Source organism: Alligator sinensis, unplaced genomic scaffold, assembly GCF_000455745.1.
Source record: "Alligator sinensis unplaced genomic scaffold, ASM45574v1 scaffold476_1, whole genome shotgun sequence".
Lineage (NCBI taxonomy): Eukaryota > Metazoa > Chordata > Crocodylia > Alligatoridae > Alligator > Alligator sinensis.
The window spans coordinates 57,518-80,217 of NW_005842444.1; the positions used below are offsets into that span (position 1 = coordinate 57,518).

General features: G+C 42.0%; 1 protein-coding gene and 1 long non-coding RNA gene across 6 annotated transcripts in view; one reads left to right on the plus strand and one right to left on the minus strand.

The window, feature by feature from the left end:
* Positions 1-22,285, plus strand: part of LOC102387202 — a 33,899-nt gene extending 11,614 nt beyond the window's left edge. The window contains exons 2-3 of the long non-coding RNA XR_324624.2: positions 15,512-15,672; positions 21,459-22,285. This is a non-coding gene — a long non-coding RNA (uncharacterized LOC102387202). The remainder of the gene's footprint in view (positions 1-15,511; positions 15,673-21,458) is intronic.
* On the minus strand, positions 18,979-22,700 carry RAMMET (RNMT activating mRNA cap methyltransferase subunit). 5 transcript variants are annotated; one of them, XM_025212097.1, is made up of 4 exons: positions 22,642-22,700; positions 22,340-22,457; positions 20,944-21,118; positions 18,979-19,372 (listed from the first exon to the last, which is right to left on the minus strand). In XM_025212097.1, the coding sequence occupies exons 3-4, from the start codon at positions 21,108-21,110 to the stop codon at positions 19,186-19,188; spliced, it is 354 nt and encodes a 117-aa protein (XP_025067882.1). In that variant the 5' UTR covers positions 21,111-21,118; positions 22,340-22,457; positions 22,642-22,700; the 3' UTR covers positions 18,979-19,185. The 5 variants fall into 5 exon arrangements, with proteins under 5 accessions (XP_025067882.1, XP_025067884.1, XP_025067885.1 ...); XM_025212099.1 differs by having other exon boundaries at positions 20,944-21,120; positions 22,292-22,457; XM_025212100.1 differs by having other exon boundaries at positions 20,944-21,120; positions 22,394-22,700.

Sequence of the window (22,700 nt, forward strand, 5' to 3'; positions counted from 1 at the left end):
ATCACTGCTTTCTATTTAGAAGTTCTGCTTCCTGCAGTCCCTTCGTAGCATTTAATGAATAAGCTGCTGCTAATGAAACCATGTACTTTTCTGTTTTAGCTAGTCCATGACTGTCCAACTTCTAAGTGGCCAGAGGCTGTATGCCCTGTGGGCCACACTAGACCAGTGGGAGTCATGGGTGTCCTCTGCACGTTTTCCCTCTCCTGCACCCCCCAGCAACTGCATGTGTCCCAGTGCCCTCCCCGCTGCATCACACACTACTCCCCTACCCCTCCTCCCTGCACTTCAGGCTCAGGTGCCCGCACCCTAATCTCCTCAGCCACAGGCTCCACCACTGCATTGTACTTCGTAGGCATCCTGGACTGTGCGTTCCCGCAGTGCTGCAGACTGCACTGCCCTGCCCCCTGGGGCAAGCAAAAGGGAGCCTGGAGCCCCCAGCTGTTTCTGCAGCCAGAATAATGAGGGGAACTGTGGCCAGGTTAGAGCCCAATGGCTGTAATCTATCCCCTCGTGGGCTGCATGCAGCCCACAGGCTGTCAGTGGGACAGCCCTGAGTTAGTCTATTAGGTGCAAACCTACCCTGCCTTCTCCCTGACTTCAGACTAACACTGCTAACTACCGGTCTCTGAAACAACAGTGCCTCCCAATCAGATAGGCTTGTCTCTGTCTGTCAAGCTAAATACTAATCTTTTCCCATCGCCCGAAAAACAGCAAAGCAGGGAATAGAGAGTTGGTTCCTTCTAGACTCTGATGTTAGTTGTGATCTGTGACTTTTCCCAATACAGCAACAAATTACCTGACCCTTAAAACATGCTAGCTGCTAGTCATGAATGAAAAAAGTTTGGTGTTAAAATGCAGTATGGTTTTTAAATTGGGGAACTAGACAGTTCAAACTAGACATTATTAGTAACAGGACATAAAGCTTTTCTCTACTAGGTTCTTGTTCAAATCTCTCCTACGCTATCCTTGATAGCCATCCATATGGGCCAGTGAAAAGACTCAGTTTATTTAATCTCTGTCTAAGTTCTCAGTGTTCCCATTACAAATCTCTGTGCCCCAAAAGAGAACCTGCTCCAAAGCCAATATCAGCTTTGGGACTTGACATACAGTCTGTTACCAGATTTGCTCTTCACTTTGGGGTGCACTCATTTATTAGGGATACGTTTCTAAGGTCTTTGTAATTCTATCAATGCGCTGCTTGTGTGTAGCAGTGTTTCTATACGGAGCTGTATGTCTCTCTTCTGCAAGTCCTCACCCCCAATGGAGCTATCTTGCAGGACTCAGTTTCAATGCGGCTGGGTTTCTCCAGGCACCAAATCAGTCAAACACACGCACAGATGAACATGACATGCCTGACCCGGGTGGGTTGATCAGCGTGGACAGGCTGACACCCTTATCTGCCAGGAATCAGTTCATTAAGGTAACAATAAAAATGCAGCACAGCAGCAAACAGAATACCTCTGAATCCAGCTGGGTGTCTAGCTGACACCCTCATGAGCCAGTATTCGGTTCATTAGGGCACGTCTGAGCCAAACTGGGTCAATCAGCCTGTACAAGCTGATCCCCTTATGTGTCTTAAACTCAGCACGTTCCAATCTTTTGCCCTGTCCTAGTAATGGTAGCCTCTTGATGAGCGGACCCCACAGTATTTCTGGGCTTCACAGGGATCTTTGGCTTAGGTAAAAGAAGTGTTGCTGCAGAGCGAGTGGGGAAGGGGAAGCAGAGAAGGAAAATACATCCAGTTACCACCAGTTTGACTATAAAAGTTATTTATTGCTAAGTATATGAAATGTAAAATGGTACTAGTAGTAATAGACATGCAAAGGAAAACAAACAAAAAATTACAATAGTACCCTGGTTTCATTGAGTATTTGGGGAAACTTAGCTCAAGCTTAACTAATCCAATTCAGGTTCAGAAATCTATGCCTAGAGAGAAAAAGAGAGAGAACGAGAGCTGGGATCTCCCTGTTCCAAGGCATTTGGGTGATCTGACAGGTAAAGTTCTCAGCATGATCCTTGAAGGGAGATGATCTGTTTCTGCCAGCTTCTCAACAACAACAGTGGATGGTGTCAGAGATATTTCTGTCTCTTGAAGCACACTGTTTGCTCCTTTTACAGATTTTATACCCTCAGTTCCGCTTCTTCAAAGCATTCTTTTAATTGTGTAAATCAAGAGGGTCCCAAGCCATAATTGACAGGGAAAATCCTGTTATATAAGCAGTTTAAATTTAAATGAATTACCTTTTTCAGTGACAAGGGGTTATCTGGTTTGGAATATCTCAAGAAACTGATTAACAACTAGGAAAAACATTAAGTTTTAAGGAGTAACCAGACACCTAGGAGCCAGCTTGAAATTATTATGAACAGAAAATATACTGGGTAGGATACTACATTGTTTCTTCTCAGATGCCTTAGCTATGCTTGCAGCATCAGGGTTTTGTATTTTACCTGTTGTGAATAAGCCTCAGTTTAGCATGACTCTCAGATTTTACTGTAGTCTTTTAACAGATTTAAGGGGATTATTGGAGTGTTCATAAACTTTGTGGGGAGGACTTCCACCAGTCTCCCCAGGAAAAGCATGACAGCATTTGTGGTCAGGGCTCCAGCAAGCTGGATGCTGTAATGAACCCTTAACCATTGTTCAAATGTTGCCCATACCCCATCTGACTCAGTTTCTTGCCTCAGCATTCCCTAACCCGGCAACTGAGTTTTAGTCAATCAAGTTTAAATAGGCCTCCCATAGTGGGACTGGGGAATGTATGGCCTGAGATGCCTAGTAAACTTTTCTTCTGCTTAGTTCTGGTTAGATGAGGAGGGGGGGAGGTGTGGGGGGAGGAATAGAAAAAGTCCGTTGTAAGTCCAGCAAGCTGGGTGCCAAACCTCCCTCAGGAAGACAGAGCTGACAGGTAACAAGTCATCCATACTGCAAAGCCAAGGTCAGGCTCTTGTTATGTAGCACACGTATGTATAACAAAGCACTTACCACCCTCACTCAGCATAAATGTATAAAAACAAAAGAACCTTTTCCTTTTCTACCTAGTCCACAGACTGAAACAGAATTCTCATAGGTAAGCAGCAACTCCTTCTACTACTAGGGAGTTAGCAAACACCTAATTGAAAAGATGAAAAATGCCATTTTATTTGTCTCCAGTATCTTTTAATTTCCTATCAATTAATGTGCTGGGTAGAAAAGGCAAGTGGTGAAAAAAAAGTAAAGCTGTGTTGCTTCAAAGAGCTCTCTGACCGATCATTAAAAATGCCCATTACAATTGTTCCTCCAAACATGTCGTTTGTTTTTTGTTTTATTTCCTTCCACTTGAGGTTTTTATACTTGAGTTTTCTGTCAGGGAACCAGTGAAAGGAATTATGAAGTCTACTATTAATGTATTCTTGTTCCGGCACTTCTTAGTATTCAAAATGTTATTGAGTCGCTATGTAATATGTTGTAATAATCTGACGTGGAAACTGAATAAGTCAAGGATGCAGGATCCATTAGAATGTTTTTCTAGTTAGCATATCAGATGTTGTCCTTACTGCACTGGAATTCATCATTAACATCATTTTGCAGACAGTCAACCTGACTACAGCATTCTCCAGGCAACCATTCTGTCCCCAGACTACCAACTTCACATAAGTGAGCAGTGCCACCATCAGCCTTAGTATTAGAGCAGTGCTCAGCATGGCATTTACCAGCCCCAACTGTGATGCAGCTGTTACCAGAAATACCCAAGACTATGTACTATAATACTCATTTAAGGTATCCAGCATGTTGCCATGGACTCAGTGGCTCCAGTCTCTTATATTTAAGTTCTCTGCTTACTGCAAATGCATTTAATTTCACAATCTAACTCCTCAGAATTAAAACTCATCCTTTGGACTGCTTTACTTTTACATTTCTGAGCCAGGCAGCAAAAAGTAGACGCACAAGGAGTCTTCTAACTGAGGACAATGGGGCTGCTTTAGGAAATAACAAAAGGTAAAAGAGATGAATGTGATGTTTCTGTAGTAATGCATGGCTCAAAGATGGTAAATTGGCCACTCGTGGGTTATTTAGGCCACTCAAGGCTTTCTTCACACACTGGCCATGTCCAGATGAGTGCAACTGTGCAGTATGTGGCACTCCAGACGTATCTGTGGCTCTACATAGTGCGCATTCAGCTGTTCTCTGCACTGCAAGGGAAAAGCATGGGGGGAGTTTTAACCCCGGGTATCCAGGGGTCAAAAAAAAAAAATCTGTGCCCCCCCCAAAAAAGGCGGAGCAGTGCACACAGGGGCAGCATGCACTGCTCAAAACCAGAGCCTGGCCAGCCCGAACCACACTGGCTGCTGGCCAGGCTCCCAGCAGCAGGATTGCTGCTGCTGCAGCCCTGGGAGGCCCCCAGGGCTCCAGGTAAGGCTGCTGGGGTCAGCCCAGTGCTGGCCTCAGCCTCCCTACCCCACCCAGGGTAACCTGCTGTGTGCGAGAGGGCAAGTGGCACAGGCATTCCCCAGGGACAACTAGCAGCAAGACAAGATATGCCACCGCCAGTTGTCTCCAGGGAACCAAATGTCCATGCCCATGTTGACGTGGCCACAGACACCATAGTACGCAGCACAGTAAAAACATAAGATTTCTTAGTCCCTGTCTATATGAACTCGGACAAATCCCACTGAGATGGTAGTGGTATCATCTCCAGGCATCTTCCTTTAACTTTTAAATAGCTTCCCTTTATGCTTATGAAACTGAGGATTTTAGAGTTTTTAAAAGGAAGAACAATTTTCAGGATAAAGAGGTCCTGTCCCCACCCCCAATCCCCCTTTAGAGGAATGTAATTGTGAGAACTTGCTGCCTCTGCTTTTGAAGAAATCTGCAGTGGAGCTAACCTAAAATATAAGGAAAGTTGTGATTTGGAGTTATTTAATTGCAGGTATAGGGCAAAGCAGCAAGTATGAAAGCACAATAATTTTCATAGCGGAGAATGTGATGTGCTAGGGCAGCAGCCTGATTGCTTTCCTCCAGAAAGTGACATGCGCCTAAACCTTATTGCAGCCACTTTTCACCCCATATGGCAAATGAGGACTGTAATTGTGCCACAATGACTGAAGGAGAATTTGCAGCCAAAGCTGTAGTATACAGTCACCAATATGCTCAAAATTGCAGGGATTTTTGAGTTTCTATAGGAGTCTAGAGGCAACCCTGAATGTGTTACCCTTTTGCTGTGGCCATTTTAAACTTACTTGCCTCCAGGGCAGGCAAAATCCTATGAGAGCAAAGGTGGTATAAAAATCACTATTGCACTCTTCTACCCCAACTCATTGGGCTGCCTCCAAGCCTGAAGGGCTGGGCACAGAACATCGTCCAAATCAAGGAATGTGGTTTAAGCTCTATAGACAGTAAGAAGTTTTAAAAAGAGACTTTTGATTATGAACAGTCTTGCAGAGAAGCATAAACATTACAGAGGAAGTGGACATCTAAAAGGTGACACAGGATAAATCAGCCATAGTTAAGAAAAGACAAATTGAAGCTGAATATCAGGGTAAAACTTGTTGCCAGTGAGCTCAAGCAGGTTGTGGAAAAGTTTCTAAAGGGAAGCAATGGAAAATTCATCACCCAGTCCATCTAAAATTAGACTGGACAAAAAAAAACAGCAAATGATCTGTCAGGGACAATTCTGTGTGTGCAGAGAAATGGAATGGAAGGCATGACAGAATCACAAAGCTAGAGATGAAAGAGACGGATGATGGACAGCCTGCAGCTCTTCAGTGTCAAGAACTTCTGTAGTTGAGTCTATGCAACTCTAGCTCTTAATACCCAAGCAGCAGTATCAAAAAATGCTTCTGCCTAATTAGGAAATTGTAACAGCAGTGTGAAGACTTGGGGTTTGCAGACCCTTTAAGTATGGGTTGGTATAACGACAGCAGGAAAACCAGACCCCTCCAAGCCCATTTTAGATTGAACTAGTTCCCCTAATGGAATACAACATGCAGGCAAAAGACCTCTCATATATTGACTGTAGAAACTGGTATACCTGAATCTTCATTAGGATTTTTGCTGGCACAGCTATGCCAGTCAGGGTGCTGTTGTTTTTTTTTTTTCACATTCCAAACCAATGCAGCTAATGGAGGTTTAGACTTTCAGACTACTGATGTGAATTTCAATCGAAGGAACAAACCCTAGGATTGTGAGAAGGGAAATTGGCTGCAAGGCATAGCAACAGCCATGTGAATTTTTGCAGTACAAGAAAAACTTATGTTATTGAAAGCGAGTTGAAATTCTTTGAATAGGTAGCTCAGCCAGCACCAAAGAACTAAGGTCTTGTTACACATCAGTTTGCACTGGTAAAGCAATTTAGTTAGACTGGTGCAAGCTGTTTAGAGATGTTCTTACTAAGGGGATGTAATAGTTTATTTTCATTTAGTTTGAACTTGTTCCTAAATGACTGATTATCATGAGTGTGCAATACAGCCTTTTGTACTGATTTAACTTGGTAGCTTTAAACTATACCTATAACGTGGTTTGTGTTAGGAATGAGCCTGTTGGCATAATCTGTAAGTAACAAGAAGTTAGTAAGTATTGACTCTCATTACCGCCATCTCCTTAATATGAGCTCCCTCTTAACCGCTGCACTAACTTTGGCAAAGGCACCTCAAATTTACAAGCTGGGTTTTACTCCAGGATATACATTTTTTGGCAGTACAGTTTGGGAGACACGAGTCTAGAAACTGCAGTTCACTTGTTGGGGTTCTCTTTTTATGGTTTATAAACTTTTTGGTAGCAGATTGATTATTTTAATTCTTATTAACTACAGTGGCACTGCACAGCTCCCAGCAAGCTCCCTGAGGCAGAATTGGAAGGCTCAGTCAGAGCCACACATCTCCTGGGATACTTACAGGCTACTGCCTATTCAAATGTGTATGGGCCTGAAAATATAAAAATGTACAGCTAAGGTCATTTGATCAATCTTCACTCTGGCCTGCATTGCTGCCAGGTTCCTTGTGTGTTTGGACAGAGGTGGAGATGGAGCTGAGCCAAACAGCAGCTGAATTTGTGGAAGGCTTTGAATCATAACGCACGATGGGAGCTGGTGGGAAGTCTAGGATCATCCCCCAGAGCATTAATGAAAAATAGATGCAATCTGGAAGGGATATGGCCAAGGAATGTGATGCCATATCCCTATTACTTCCAGTTCTCATCAATCACAGTTTGGCTTTTAAACACATTTTTTATTTTACCTGCAGTTAGATGATTTCCCCTTGCTGCTACTTCTAACCCTTCTTTAACTTTCCATTAGACTCTCTTAGGGACAGAGCTCCTTGTCTGTATTGGCAAAAGGCTTTTTTTCTCCTGTGATGGATGCTCTGTCACCCCTCCCTCTTCTTTCTCTTCTGATTTTTTTCATTTGCCTCCTTTCTCTTCTCTAATTGAATATTCCCTGCCATCACCATATCTTTTCTTCTTTGCCATAGGAAACATATTTATTTGCCATAGGAACAAAATTCAGGCTCAACTTTTACATTTCTGATGCTTGAGTGCTTAACTCTGCAACTATCATATTGCATTTGCACTTTCCTGCATCTGATTATATAGCATTGCCATAAGAGCCCAATCCAAGTTGGAATCTCGTACGATCTTAGAGTCAGTGCCCCATGAATTTAACAGTAAGCTGGAATGAAACTTAGTGGCAAGGACTGTAGAATCTGCAACAGTTTTATATAAATAAAGGTATTTTACGAATAAAATATAAATGAATACTATAATCAATATGGTAACCCATGTTTATATTCATATTAAATTCAGGTTGTTTATGCAGTCTTGTTTCGGTCTGCATTATGCCACTGAATTCTAAACTGACAATCCTAAATTGTATTATTTGTCAAGGGAATGAAGTGGAGAAGCTAAAGCTAAGGGTTTCGGCAACCAGATAGGGGCAGCTTGGAACTTCTGGCATCATGGGAAAGCATTCTGGGATTGTAGAATATAGTAATAGGGTTGTTTCTGCTAAAATAATCAGCTGTGAAATATAGTCAGTAATGCTGATACTTAAACAAATATCTTCAGTTTTCAGGTAGCCACCAGCTGGGTAGTTAATGCCTCTCAGCTACTGTTTCAGGCTGCCTGCAGATTCCTGAAGACAACTCTGCATCAGTTACACTTTACATTTTTTAAGTTACTTTTCCAGAAAGGCTAGAAGCAGTTATGTTTGTCTATATTGTAAGCTTCTCTGAGTTACGATAAGGCAGGATATAAATCTGAATAACAGCAATAATAACAATATGTTTTATGAAAGTTTAGTAGCACAGTTCTGCAAAGCCTTATCTACTACATGCAGCCTCTGTGTATCATCTGGTATAGGCTATGTTTCACTAATACTTTGGTTCTTAGATGAGAAATCTAGAATAGTACTCTGCTCCCCAAAAGTCCCTAGTAGTAGTGTGACAAGGCTTGAAGTCCCAGTTGGTATTGTGCTAGACACTGAAAAGGGGCAATCCCAGTAGAGACAGGAAACCTATCAATATTACAGATGGAAAGTTGAGGCACAAATATAGTAAGAAACTCTGTGGCTAAACTGCAGAACCCCTTCCCACCCCTCTGGTGCCCTATGTGACCAGCCTTTCTGCTTGCCTTTGTTTTATACGGTGGGGGTAACTTGCAGCATTGCAACCCATTGTTCTTAAGCATGATTGGCATCCTTTCATCTGTGAGAGAGTGAATATTTCAGCCTATGCCATAGATGATTTGCAATGTCTCGTGTGACTGAATAGTCTAATCCAAGATTTGCATGTTTTGTGGCAGTGGTTGCAAGTGTGTGTCATGATTGGGTGGTTCTGGAGCTGCTCGCTACCTGTGGACTCTTTCCTCTTCAAGCTGTTGGAGCCAATTCCTGTTGTGAACTTTAATGCCCTGGTGGAGATGGTAACGGCATTTGTTCCAATCACTTGCCAAGGTTTCCCATTGGTTTGGCTCAATTCCAAATGCCTTCATATCTCACTTGCATGTGTCTTTGTAGCAAAGCTTGCCCTGTTGTTCTTGTTCCTTCTGATAGTTCCCTGTATAGCATGTCCTTGGATATACATCCGTCTTCCAATCTGATTAGATGGCCTACCCAGCACAGTCATCTCTGTTTGAGTAAGCTGTCACACTTGGTAAATTTGCCCTTTAAAGAACCTCTGCATTGGTAACTTTATCTTGCCATTTGATGTTGAGTATGTGGCATTAACAGCACAAATGGAGGCTGTTTAACCTTTTCTCTTGATGTGCACAAGCTGTCCATGTTTCCCCCTGTGGCAGGACACTGTGTGTGCCTGCCACTTTAAGGGCCTGGAGCTGGCAGCCACCAGGTGCCTGATGAGGGCAGCCATTTTGAATCAGGGGCTGCCTATATAAACAGGGCAGTTCGCTGCCAGAGGGAGGCAACAACATTGCCTGGCCAGAGGGCTGCAGATCTACATCTGGAGGTAAGGGAGGAGCTGTTGGGGATGGATTGGAGGCTCCTGGTCCTGGGCATGACCTAAAACTGCACCCTGCCGGGAGTGGGTGGCCTGGTGGGGCTCTTCAGTGGCATGGGAGCCCCCAGGAAATGCTAGGCCAGTTACCACCCTGGTGAAAGGTGGGTTGGGGCACCTTAACCCCTAGCCCCCACCACTGGGTGGGTAACCCCATTGTGTGTAGGGCCCAGAGGGCAGACCCCAGGAAAGAAAGAGGGGCTAGAGACTCAGACCTGATCAAGAGAGTACCCTCGACTGGCCCATGCTGGGGCCAGGACCAGGACGGTAAAAAGGGCCAGGGGCCCACCGCGAGGGACACTCAAGAGTCGAGGGCCTGGGGTCCCGACTGGCCTGGAGGTGGGCTGGTAGCCAAAGGTCCCGGAGGGACCACACCTGAGAGGGGAAAATAGTTTCAGGGAGCTAGGTAGCCTGAACGAAGGCAGGGTAAGCCACCTGAATGGAGGGATCTTGGAAGGGTCCTGATAGGTGGATTCTGGGGCCCAGTGTAGGGGCTGGCGATTGATGAGAACATCTAGATGCCATCTGTGAGGCTTGGGCTGCGGTGTAGGGGAGGAATGGAGCCTCAGATAGTGCCTCCTGGCATCGGGGCAGTAAATGGGCAGCCTCCCGCTTAATTAACATCTGTTAATTAATCAATTAACATCAAGATGTGGCAGGTGAGAATGGGGGCAGTTGGCCCAAGAACAGGTGGGCGGGCCACAGAGATCGGCCCTGAGCAGGCCCCCCTGTTACACCCCACCATACGTGAGAGTGCTGAGGACACAAGCTTTGTACGCTAGCGTGAGAAGCGACGTGTGTTCTTGCCCCTGCGCTCTTTGGAATCTTCTCTGTACTCCTGAACTGCGCGTTTAAAGACATGAAAGGTGGAGTGTACCTTCATGCAAGATCAGATGGGAAACTCTTCAGCCTGTCACAACTTAAGACAAAGACTAAAGTTAGGTGCTTATCAGGGAGCTTCTATTAGCTGATTATGCTGCCCTTGTAGCCCATGTCGAAGACCTACTACAAGGACTCATGGATCACCTCTCAAGAGTTTGCCAGGCATTTGCTCTCACCATCAGCATAAAGAAAACAGTTGTGCTAGGAAAGGAGTTCCACAAGATCCATCAATCACTCTTAATGAGAATCAGCTAGAAGTAGTCCAAGAGTTCAGCTATCTGCGCTCTACAGTGACCACCAACTTCTTACTGGATGAAGAAGAATTTAATGTTCACATAAAAAAGGCTGCCACCACCTTCAGCGGACTAAATAAACGATCATGGAACTACTCGAAGCTTACCATCAAGACCAAAATGCTAGTGTACAAAACTTGTTCCTTAGAGTTTTAAAATCATTCCCAGAAGTTGCCCTCTTTTTTTGAACTCTGTAGTGTATTTATAAAAACACAGTATGTGAAGTAAAGTAGCACTGTGGATTTGAAATTCTAGATGGCAGAGCAGTTTTTTCTAAGGGATTTTAAATATGTTGAGATCAGTAATAAGAGTGCAGTTCAAGTATGTACACAAGAGAAGCAGAATGAAGCTCATCATTCATTAACTAATTACTGGCATCTCCTCTTCCCAGTCATAACATTGCACTAACAGCTTTGGTGTATTTAATGTATCAGTTTGTGGGTATTTTTTTAAACATTCCAACCTGTTTTGGTTACAGAACTTACAAGGTCTGCTAGTAAAATTCATGGTTGTTCCTTCTGCTGGATTTGCTCTGTTTGCAGCATTTACATTATGCAGTCTATAGTTAATGTGACTCCTAATTTCTGAAGCCATCCACCTTTATCTTTATAAACTCTATGAATGTAATGTAAGAGCTACTTAATGGCCCAAGTCCTCCTGTCAGAATATTGCCTTCAGTGCCAAACTGGGCCATGTGTTAGGGCTTGCCTTAGTCTGTGAAAAGGGATCCCTTCTTTTTTCCCAAGGCTGTGGAGTGGCAGTAATCATTTGAAAGCCACTAATCCAGTTCTCTGTCTTGCTTCACTGTGGGAATAGAAAAGGTCAACTGAATTCATGCAACAATTGCTTCTTTCATCCAATGCCCCCATTTAATCCCATATATCTCATCTCATTTAATTATTTTCCCCCTCCTGCTGCTACAAGTGTTATGGGGCAGGGGGATGGTTTGCCTTCTGTGGAAGCATTGGGTGTTGACCATTTTGACTAAGCTGTGCAGTGCTCCTGCTGGAACTTAAACCTGGTTGTTCCTGGCTAGAGGGCTTTGCCCCTTCACTCAGGATCAGGCTGATCACTGTATTTCGGGTCAGGAAGGAATTTTACCTCATGGCCAGATTGGTCTAGGCCAGGGGTAGACAACTCCCAGCACAGGTGCCAAAGTGTGGCACTTGAAGGCATTTTGCTTGGCATGCACACCTTGGGGCAGACAGTAAAGGGGCCGGGGCTGAGTTGCCAGAAGGATCAGGCCCCTTGGACAAGGATCAGGTCACAAGGATCTCCCACTGTCCATCCCTAGCACACCAACAACTAACAAGTTGAGATTGCCCAAAAACATTACTGACCCAATATAGACGATGCAGGTTTTTGCTTTTCTCCATATAAAGGGGTGTGACCCTCTTCCTGAGGTATCTTGAGTATATATTAACAAACCTTACAGCAGCAGGACATTGGCTGCCATGGTCTCCCTGCTTTACCTGTGGCAGGTGTATTGTTATGTCTTGTGGTTGTGTCAGGAAATGTCTGTGTAGTTTGGCTAAAATGTTAGCCAGTGAATTTGCATAGGACGGTTAGGATAGGGATGATCCTGCCTCAGGCAGGAGGTTGGATTAGATGACCTTCTCACCCTGCTTTTCTATGATTCTGTGATCTGGGAAGAACAAAGCACTTGCATGAGCTATGAGATTACTCCTCCTAGTTCCTCCTTTTCCCTCATACAACAGAACAACCATATTTTTTTGTGGGGAGCATCTTCTGCAAGTACAATGTGCAAGATGCAGGGTTTGACCCACTGGGATTTAAGGCTAAGCATCCTCAAGCTGTTAAAACAGTTTAGCTGCAGTGCTAAGTTTATATCTGGGGTTCCTGAATTATAGAGCTTAATGTTCCAGCAAGCCTCTTCACAATATAATTTTAAAGAAGACCATGTGAACCCATAAAGTTTTGGAGAAGTTGTTTTATATTGATTGAAGAATGACACACTTCAGAGCCTCCAGTGTCTTAACAGAGCTCTCACATTGATCTAAAACCACAGAGGTTTCCAGCTGCTGAATTTAAACGTTCATAGCATTAAAACTGCTGAAATAATACTCTTCAAATTTAACTTATGTAGCTACTGATGAGATTAATAAATCTTATTTTGTCACAAATGTTAGGGTTTGTGGGGTTTTTAGTTCTCAAGGAAACTACTCAGTTGTCTCTGTAAATAAAGCAAAATTAAATATTTGGCACATTTTTCTTGCATAATCAAGGACAAGAATAAGTGTTGATGCTGTATTATTTTTTGGTTAATTAGCGAATCAGGTTTTGGATTTCTTAAGTAATCTGAATGATGAATATAAAGAGCCCATTTCAAGAAAAGTATAAAGTTGAAGCATTACATTAAACCATACTTTAAGGAAAACAAAGTACTAAATTTATATTCCTGTTACAAAGACAAACATAAAACAAAACGTTAAGTAGAAATAGAAAGTGCTGGTTTATACTAGTCTGTGCTATGGTTAGACTGAAAGGCAAATATCATTATTAACTTTTACTGTCCCTTTTAGTATTTGCATTTAATAGAACAAGGTACTAGGAAGTCAGAGGATCAGCTGTATAAAGATAACATTTTGGCATCTACATTCATTGTAACAAAATGGATTCTGACAACCACTAAGTGCAGTCAGTGGTCTGGCATGGCCTATATTCTTCTTTGGTAAACATGAAAATAAATTTAGGCCCGCAGGCATAATGAAAAATAATCCTCTTTAGAGAAAAGATGACCATTATGCATCACTGTGGTTAAGTTGCCATTTATTATACTGTCAGTTTTGGAGCCACTGGACCTTGTTCTGATCTATTGGATTGATGTACATGTGTCTTGGATCAGGTAGTATATTTTCTAGATATTATCAGGGAAACTTAATTTGCCCTATAATTCTTACTTCCTAGTTGGTAGATTATCATTTTTATGTAGTTTATAAAGGAGTTCTGCAGCACTCTGCTTTAAAATACAGGGACACCAAGGCTGAATATAGTTAATTTTTCTGGATCACCAAGGAATATTAATTATTATCCACTACACATCTGTAGTTGGGACTGTAAAGCAGCTAATTATGATAGCTGATGCTAACTAACATAGTAGTAGTAATTTCAGCCACACTTTTGAATAAAAGATGTAAGTGTCCATTTGTCTATTGGGTAGGCAAATTAATTTTTAGAAGCTGTTTACTTAGGGGTTTTTTTATAAACAGCTTCTCACTGTTAATGAATGACACTGATAAAGATTTAATTTACAAGTTTGTACTTGTCACTAGAAGGTAACATTATATATTTTCCACAAAGACTAAGCAGCTTTCTGTTTCTGGGTATTTGGAAAATAGGTATTTGTATACCAGTAGTTGCTTGCTGACATGAAAATGTATTTTAGGTGAGGCTATTTTTGAGGAACTTTAAAAACATCCGTAGACTCCTTTTAACGTCTTAAAGAATGGGGAAAACAACTTAGCTTAAAATATTTTAATTTAAGAAATCTAAACAAACTCCTGCATTCCCAGCCTCACCAATATGAAATGGTAAAAAATGTCTGGATCACAAATTAACGGAGGCCCTGGCAACATGTTACATGTATTATGCAATTAACTGGTTAATTGTGCAATAAATTTAGATCAGACACATGTGCAAAGTAATTATCACACAATTAAAATTATCTAGCTATAAAAACAGCCAATCAGCTATAAAGTTAGTTCTTGAAAATTTGTAACAACTCTAAATAGCTGGTTTCTGACTAGCTTTAATTTTAAATGTGTAATGGGACCCTGACAAATGTGTTTACAGGAGAGTATTTATTAGTAAAATAATATTTCCAGCATAATTCAAGACCTGAAGCCTTTGCAATCAAGCCTGTTAAAAGCATTCTAACTTCTAGCTAAACTGTCCGAGCAAGCCTGTATATTACTGTAGCCAACTGCAGAGTTAAATTTAAGCAGAGGCTAGATACCTCAGAACATGTGGAAAAGTTAAGCGAAAAAGAAAGTAGGAGCTCTGTGTCTATGACCCTTCTCTTGCCTTTCCTTGTCTACCAACTTGGAAGAGCTTTGATTGTATTTTTCCATCTTTAACATGCTAGTCAGGACCAAAATGCACAAAAGCTAAAGAAGTAAAAAGTTGTGGTCCCCACATCACCTATAATCTGGCAACACTGCAATTATATGGTAGTTTGGAGAATAAATATTTACTGTATGTGCACAATTAGTGTGGGCACTCAGTGGGGCAGTTAGAACTGCTGTAGGAGCCATTAGTGTGAACCTGCAAAATTGTTTCATAACAGCATAGCAATATGTTTTCATTCAACAGGTACATTATTTACAATTGTTTGCTTTATCCCCATGTTTAGATTCTTGTGCACAAGCTTATATTCCTTCTACTCCCTGGCATCAGAGTCCAGGCAGTCAATGGACTGTTGGGTTTACACATCAGGCTTAAGGCAAAATATTGTACAGACACGAATCAGTACTATTTCTTTAGTGTTTAAAGTTTCACCAGATACTAAAAATGCCAGCCCAGTTTCATCAGCAGCAACTCAATCTAACACAAAAAGGAGAAAAACACCGGACAAGTCCTCATCAGAATCTGTATTTCCTAGGTTAATTGCATGTTATGAAGGATAAAGATAACAATAGATTGGGTTCTGTGGTAAAAATTCATCTGAGTGGCCATTACTGCAGAAAATTAATTGTGGCATGTAGACCTAGATGAGGTCTATATTTCACTATTGTATGAGATTGTCTTATGTGTTTTCAAATATATTAATACCCCAAATTAGGTTCTAGCTCAACTACTTCTCCAAAGCAAAAAGATATTTCTTCTCCACTCAGACCCTAGGTACACAAGAGCTTTAAAGCTGAAGTGGATTCTGTGAATAATGCTACTCAGCCCAGATAAAAACAAAAATGGTGAGACAAGAAGGTCTGTATGCGTGACTCATTCCCATGGCCAGGAGCTCCTCAGCTTGGATCCCAGACCTACCAACAGTTTGGTAAGACAGACTCTCCTTCTGTGTCCATTTCCCCATGTATAAATCAGGATGCTAATACTAAGTAAGGTATTGTGAGAATAAATGTATTTCATAGACATCATCATCTGTTGGTATGGCAGAGTATCAAAGTACTCATTAATTACAAGATGTCTTTTCTTTTTGACTGAAAGTCTGCCTTATTTGAGTGGACTACTTTTTCACTTTATGGTATCAAAGTATGGCTTTTTGAAGATGCAAAGTACTATCAGTTCTGATAGGACAGGTTACCCAGAGAGGCTGTGGAATCTCCATCCTTGTAGGTTTTTAAAAAAACTAATTATAATACTCGTTACAATTCTAAAACTGGCATGATACAGTTGGAGATGGTCCTGCTTTGAGCAGGGGGTTGGGCTGGATGACCTCCTGAAGTCCCTTCCAACCCTGATTTTCTATGGATCTGGTTGCATGCAAAGACTAATCTCCCCTTATATGATAGGCTGTCTTGCATTTCCAAAAGCAAAAATCATCAGCAGACAACAAACTGTCCAATATAACTACATTTACACTGATAACAAAGTGTGTAATAGGTAACATGGTTTAGAGATTAGAGAACTGGTCCAAAGAGCTAGATTCTGTGTCACCTCTCCTCTGCACTTTAGTTTCAGCATCTGTAAAATGGGGTAGTGTTTTGTCTCCTTTCGTAAAGCCCTTTGAAATGTACTGATGAAAAGCTTTATATAAAAACTATAATTCTTATTGGACTTAATCCATTTAATTACACAGTCTTTTCCAAATCTAAGCCTTCCTGGACCATCTTGTGGACCTACCCTTCTTTGAAGGAAGCGCTGTAGGATAAAAGATGGCTGGCCACAAAGTTTAAATTGACCCAAAATTTGATAGATACATCTTGCCCTGTGCAGCATGTTTTGCAGCAATTTGTCTCTAGTAAAGCTGAACCCTAACGTGGTATACATCAAGACAGCCATTTATTGTTGCTTTTTTTCCCTTGAGGGAATGGTTTGGTCTGACAGCTTTAGTTTGACACATTTTCAAAGTTGATACAGTTTTAGTAGTTTGATCATTTGGAATGTTAGGAATTAATGACAGCACAACCGTTATACATGGGCAAAATATATTTCTTCTGAATTGAAAGGCTCCAATAATCTTTTTAAAACATTTCTCAAATAGCTTATTAGTATGAGTATAGTTCATATTTGCTTTAACTAAAACATAGCTCACCCTATTTATTTAAAAGGTAAGTAGACTACTTCTGCTTCTACAACTTTTTAATGTTTGTAGTAGTTTCCTTAACCCAAGTTTGAGTCACTGTGAGCATTATTAAATAAATCCATCCAAAAGGTGTGAATTTATGATGATACAAAATGTACTCTCTCTCCGTCCTGGTTGCAATATGGCCCCACTGAAATGCTTACTCCAGTCAGTGAACTGTCCTTTGCATTGCTTGCACGAGGTAGGGTTGACTCTGGAAGGGGAGGTGCACTGACTTGGAGGTTTGAATGATTGGTACTTGCAAGATGTGATGTTGCACAACAATGAAGCTAGTGGCATTGCTGTTTGGTATTTCAGAACTGATGGTCAGACCACAGGTATAGATTGCTTTCTCCATGCTGAGTGGTTCCACTTGCCTCCTCCATGCAAGAGCTCCACTTACAGCTGTAAGACAAATTTGTCTGGACTACAGCTGGGTAAATTTTATCATCTAAAATAAATATGGATAGGACTGAGGTGTAACTTTTATAGCAACTAGTTTGCTTAACTCTAAGAAATTAGATGTAGGAACAAACTAGAGGTAATTACTGTGGAGACTAGACTAGTAAAGGCTATTCTACAATGTCTTAAAAGGATTACAGGAAAAGGGAAAAGGCAGAGAAAGATCCTTACTATGTATAGAGACCCTGCACCACTCATCTGGCCTGCAGACAGGCAAGTTGAGCATCACTAAGTTAAGCAGTTAAAGGAAACGGCTGTGACCCTATTATCATATAATGAACATTAATGGAGTACTAAGTACTCATTAATTACAAGATGTCTTTTCTTTTTGACTGAAAGTCTGCCTTATTTGAGTGGACTACTTTTTCACTTTAAAGCAAACAACTGTCTGATATGAAACACTTATCAGTAAATGTTACTTCTTGTGTAGCTGTCAACCTGAATGCCAGCATTAGGACACAGAAGCATTTTAAGAGCAGACTTCATAAATATTTACAACCTTCCTAGACCTCTAATAAGACCTTATTATTTTATTAAGATTTTATCCATTTCTTTCAGCAAATACAATAGCTTGATATAGATCTAAAGGGTAGAGATAAATGTATTTCCTTAAACTCCTCTCATGCAAAACGTAGGTGGTCAAATGAAAACTATCAAGCTTGGAAGCAATGGTGCCAAGCCAAACACAAACTATTTCATATGAAGAAAACTAATTATAATAGCCATTATAATTCTAAAACTGGCATCAAGAGAAACAGGATTCCCAAGGAGAATCATGTACCTACCGGGTTAATTGTAAAAGGATGCAAGCCAATTCATGTTTTGTTGGAGTTCTACATGCACATCAAAAACCTGTTTAGTGATGACATTCTAGAGCTAGAAAACAAAATAATCTTATATTTGCATGCAGTTATTTCAAATATCAGGCAGACTAAGAAAGATATACATTCTCTGGAAGAAAATTAATACTCTGAAGCTCTAGTTAAAATTTTTAGGTCACTGAATTCTGCTCCCTCCTCCCACAGTTTAAAAAAAGTTAAACTGAAAGACTTGTGAGAAGGTAGCAGAGGTTGGATTTTTTTTTAAACTGGGTATATATTAAGCCATTAATTCAAAAGGCAGGATATTATATGTGGTCTATTTTCTCATCCTAAAATTCTTACTGTCTTATTTTTAGCCCAGTGAACTGATGATGGCAATGCACAAACTTGTACAAGTCTGCAGATATACTTGTCTTCCTTGAGCTTCCCTGAATTCCAGTTGCATAAGCTCTCTCAATATTGAGAGCTCCCAGCCCCAATACATCCAGTCAACATTACATATTTTATTTCACTATCAGTTACTTAATAGGTAGTATTCTTCCAAGAAGGGGCACAAAACTATTGGGTTCAGAAACAGCACCATGACTATTATTATTATTAAGTCACTGCTATATGCCTTCAGAGATCAAGTGCATCTTTTTTCACCTGAAGAATTTTTTCAAAAAGTAATACATAGAGGATGTCAGGGCCAGAGATGGAGTGGGAGTAAGAGTGTACTAATATTCACCTAGACCAAAGTCCCAGATAGAAATTGAATACTAGTTTTTTTTTTTTTTTAAGAATTTTATTATCCAAAAAAAAGGATGCCGATTGTAACTTGCACTATAGTGTGTCATTAGCAGGCCTTATAAACAAATACCCATTATTTTAAGCTAGCTACAAAAAAAAAAAAAAAAAGACAAACACAAAATAAAGCATCACATCTCATTCAAGATATAGTTATACAGGTTTACAGGATGCTTAACTAGAAAGTACTACATTATTAGTAGCCATAACGGGGCCTCTTATTGTAGGAGTTTTTGCCATACTGCCCATATTGTGGGGAGAAAGATTCTTCTTGTCTGTATTGTTGGTAGTTATTACCCCAGCTTCTCTCTTGCCTCTGATTATATCTGTTGTCACCTTGCCAGTTATACCTGTCTCCTCTATACTGTCTGCCATCTTGAAACCTAGAATAAAAAGAAATTTGCATGAACTTTAACACAAGCCCTGAGATTTTAGAAGATGAATGTTCACCAACATTTTAGTGCAATCCTAAAATATGGCACTCAGCTATTTACATACTCAAATACCATTTTTTTTTTTTATTACTAGCAATTATTATTAATAGCTATCCTGGCACCCAAGATAATTTTTTAACTATTTACTACTACCCATGAACTGACGGAGTGAAAAAAATTTCAGCCACCTCACATGCACCTTTCAAAATGAATTGCTAAAATTTAGGATAAACATTCTCTTAATCTATAAAGCAATCAAGTATAGCCATGCCTGAGCGAGTAAGTATGGCATCAACTAGTAGTAGCTTGGATATTAACAGCAGTTATGTTTAAAAATATGGAATTAGTACAATTAATGTGTTTATTTTAATCGTGTAAACCACAGCTTCATGTACGGATAAACAAACAACAATGGACACTAAAAGCTATCTAGCACAGCAGCATGGAGCTCCATGCAGCACATATTAACCTCCACCCTGCCACAGCTAAACTACTTTCAATATCACAGATAGTTTAGTATTTCCACATCGCTGCAGACTGCAGCAAACACAAGCCTATCTACACATGCTGCAATTACACTTTGATTGTAGTGTAAATGAGCAGAATATGTTCATTCATAAAAACCAAGCTTTACAAAGTTTCTTAAACAACCCCCTTTTCTGTTGCAAAAACTTGTAAGATGAGGATTATTTACTATGAAATTAACTCTTATTGTACAAGTACTTATATACCTGCTTAACTTAATGCACACAGTTGGCCTATGCAAGTGTTTGTAGGATCAGGATTCAAGCAATAAATGCGGTGCAGGTGGTACAAAAACATTGCTTAACTCTTAAAAGTAGTAACTGCCCTTTATCTACGGTTCCCCAAAAAAATCCACTACCGCGTTTTAAGTTAAAAATGGAAAGCAGCAAATAGCTTACAGAAAAAGCATAATTCAAACTATTTTTGGTAGGCATAATATATCCCTCTAGCAAGTATACTGAAGGATTGTGATGCATTCTGCAGTGCCTACAAATAGACAAAACCAATGCAGACTAGGCTAGTCACAGAATGTCAGATGTTATCTGGGCTGAAAACAACAATTTTTTGGACAACTAACAAAACAAGCATGTTATTATTCTGTTGCTTGACACTGTCTATCTTCTGCTGATTATTATGCTACAGAAGACAGGCTGTTTGGTTTTGCAGACAAACTCTCATCTCTCCCCTCTGGATAAATCAGTTCACAGCCAGGCAACAACTGGCCCCAAAGGCAATCAGTTTAGTGGTTCCAGCTTCTTGCTTGCCAGAAAACGATGCGTTTCATACTCTTATATGAAATGCAAAACCACTGTCAGGATCCGTTCAGTGGAGTCCCACTACCTTTTAATCTGGAGAGAGGTACATTTGTTTAATTAGAAAACCCATCGGTTAACAAAGGGCAGCAGAAAATGAACTGCTTCCCTTTACTGTAAGGTTGATATAATTGTAAAGTGGCTATCACTATGAAGCTGGCAAAGATTCCTTTAAATCAGTACCGATCTCTGTTTCTCTGGTTGCCACCATATCTAGTTCTCCATTCTTCTACTACAGGAGGTGGATCTGCAGGACGTTTCAGGTACTCTTGATACTCCTTATCATCTGCTGTAAATCGATGAGCAAACATCTCCTCATAATTTGGAGGAAGGTCAAGTGAAGAGGTCATCCTGATATCTCTTGAGACAGGAAAAAAAAATGGATGCACCTTAAAAATACATAACAAAGGACTTTTTTTTGCTACCAAAATCAGTGAAAACACTACAACATTTTAAAAGTGATTTAATTGTTATGTAGTGCACTAACCACTATGTTTACAGTCCTCAACACCTACTTTGGGGTTACCGACATTACCAATACAATGGAGGTTTTCTAGAGATAGTTCTAACAGAGGGGAGAGACCATCACCTTCTTGCTCCTTAGTCACCCATCATTAGCTTATTTAAAGCAAACCTTAGTAGGGCCACCACACATCTGCCAAGGCTCAGCAGAAACGCTTTGGATCTTTATGTTCCAGGTACTCTCCAGCAAGAGGGACTGCATGCCTGCCCTCCATGGCCAGCTTTCCTCATCTGATGCAGCTCCCCATCCCAGTTCAGGGGAGCTGGAGGCAATTGGTCCAGGGAGCAGGATGTATCCCTCTCTTCCTGCAGGCTAACTAACGCCTGCCAAAGGCAGTGCACATCATGTATGTTAACTCTCCTTCACCAGGCAGAAGCTGGCAGCCTCAGGACTCCCAGTGCCCCCCAATAAACCTTAGAAAGCTCCCAGGGGCTCTTCAACATCAGAATTCTCACTGTGGGCTTTGAAAGTACCTTTGGGCTTACATCACGTTTCGCATATTACACAATTAACTGGCGAATCTCACAATAAATTCAGACCAGTCACACGTGCAAAGTCAGGGCCCCTCGACATACACAGGTAAAGGTGCCATGCGATCCAATGCGCAATCCACACAGTCACACCCCTGGCCATGCCACACACGCATGGCAGAAGGGCAACTGGTATCACATTAGATCCCCTCATGCCTTATTGCCGGTACGGGGGGAGCCCGGGATCACCAGCCTGGTGGTCGTCCTGCACCAGCTCCCACAGGGCTTGGCAGAGCACCCAGAGGGGCAGCTTTCTCCCCCCCAGCCCCGGGGAGCCCTGCACCTCCCAAGGCTCGCAGCAGCGGCAGCCTCCTCCCTGCAGCCAGAGACGCCTTCTCCTGGTTGCGCGCCCCACAGCCGACGGTGCCGCCAGCACAGCGCATCCTGCACCCCTGCAGCTGCGAACCCCGCAGCTGACGGGGGAGCGCTCGGACTCGCCCTCAACTAGTGGCGCGACGACAACAAGCAACCAACTTGCCGCCCGTTTTAGGGGAGCGCCGCCGCAGCTCAGTGCCCGTCTGCTCACCCCGCTCGGTGGTTCGGCGCGTCGCCGGGGGGTCACAACTGACGGCGACGTTACCTGGCTGGTCGCGCCTCAAGCGTCAGGGGCAGCCGGGGGGGGCGGGGCTCAGTCTCACACGCTCCTGTAAAGAAAAGAGGAGCCGTGGTTTGATGCCCAGACACCCACCTACTGCGGGAACCCGCTGCGAGCTGCACTTGCAGCCGGGCCCCTGACGCGGAGGGGTCGCCCCCGTGCCCAGATGCTGTCGGCCGGGCCGGGAGCTGGGGCTGGGGGTGGCCGCCCTAGTCCTGCCGGCGAGGGGAGACCTGGGGGCCTTGGGTCCGGGGTCACCCCATCAGGGCCCGCAAAGCGCCGCCTCACCCGA

Bases quoted from the DNA above. Each gene is read 5' to 3' on its own strand.
- RAMMET (XM_025212097.1), bottom strand. From the start codon at position 21,110: ATGACCTCTTCACTTGACCTTCCTCCAAATTATGAGGAGATGTTTGCT. The intron at 19,373-20,943 runs GTACTGATTTAA...TTTTTATTCTAG, and splicing joins AACCAGAGAAACAGAGATCG to GTTTCAAGATGGCAGACAGT.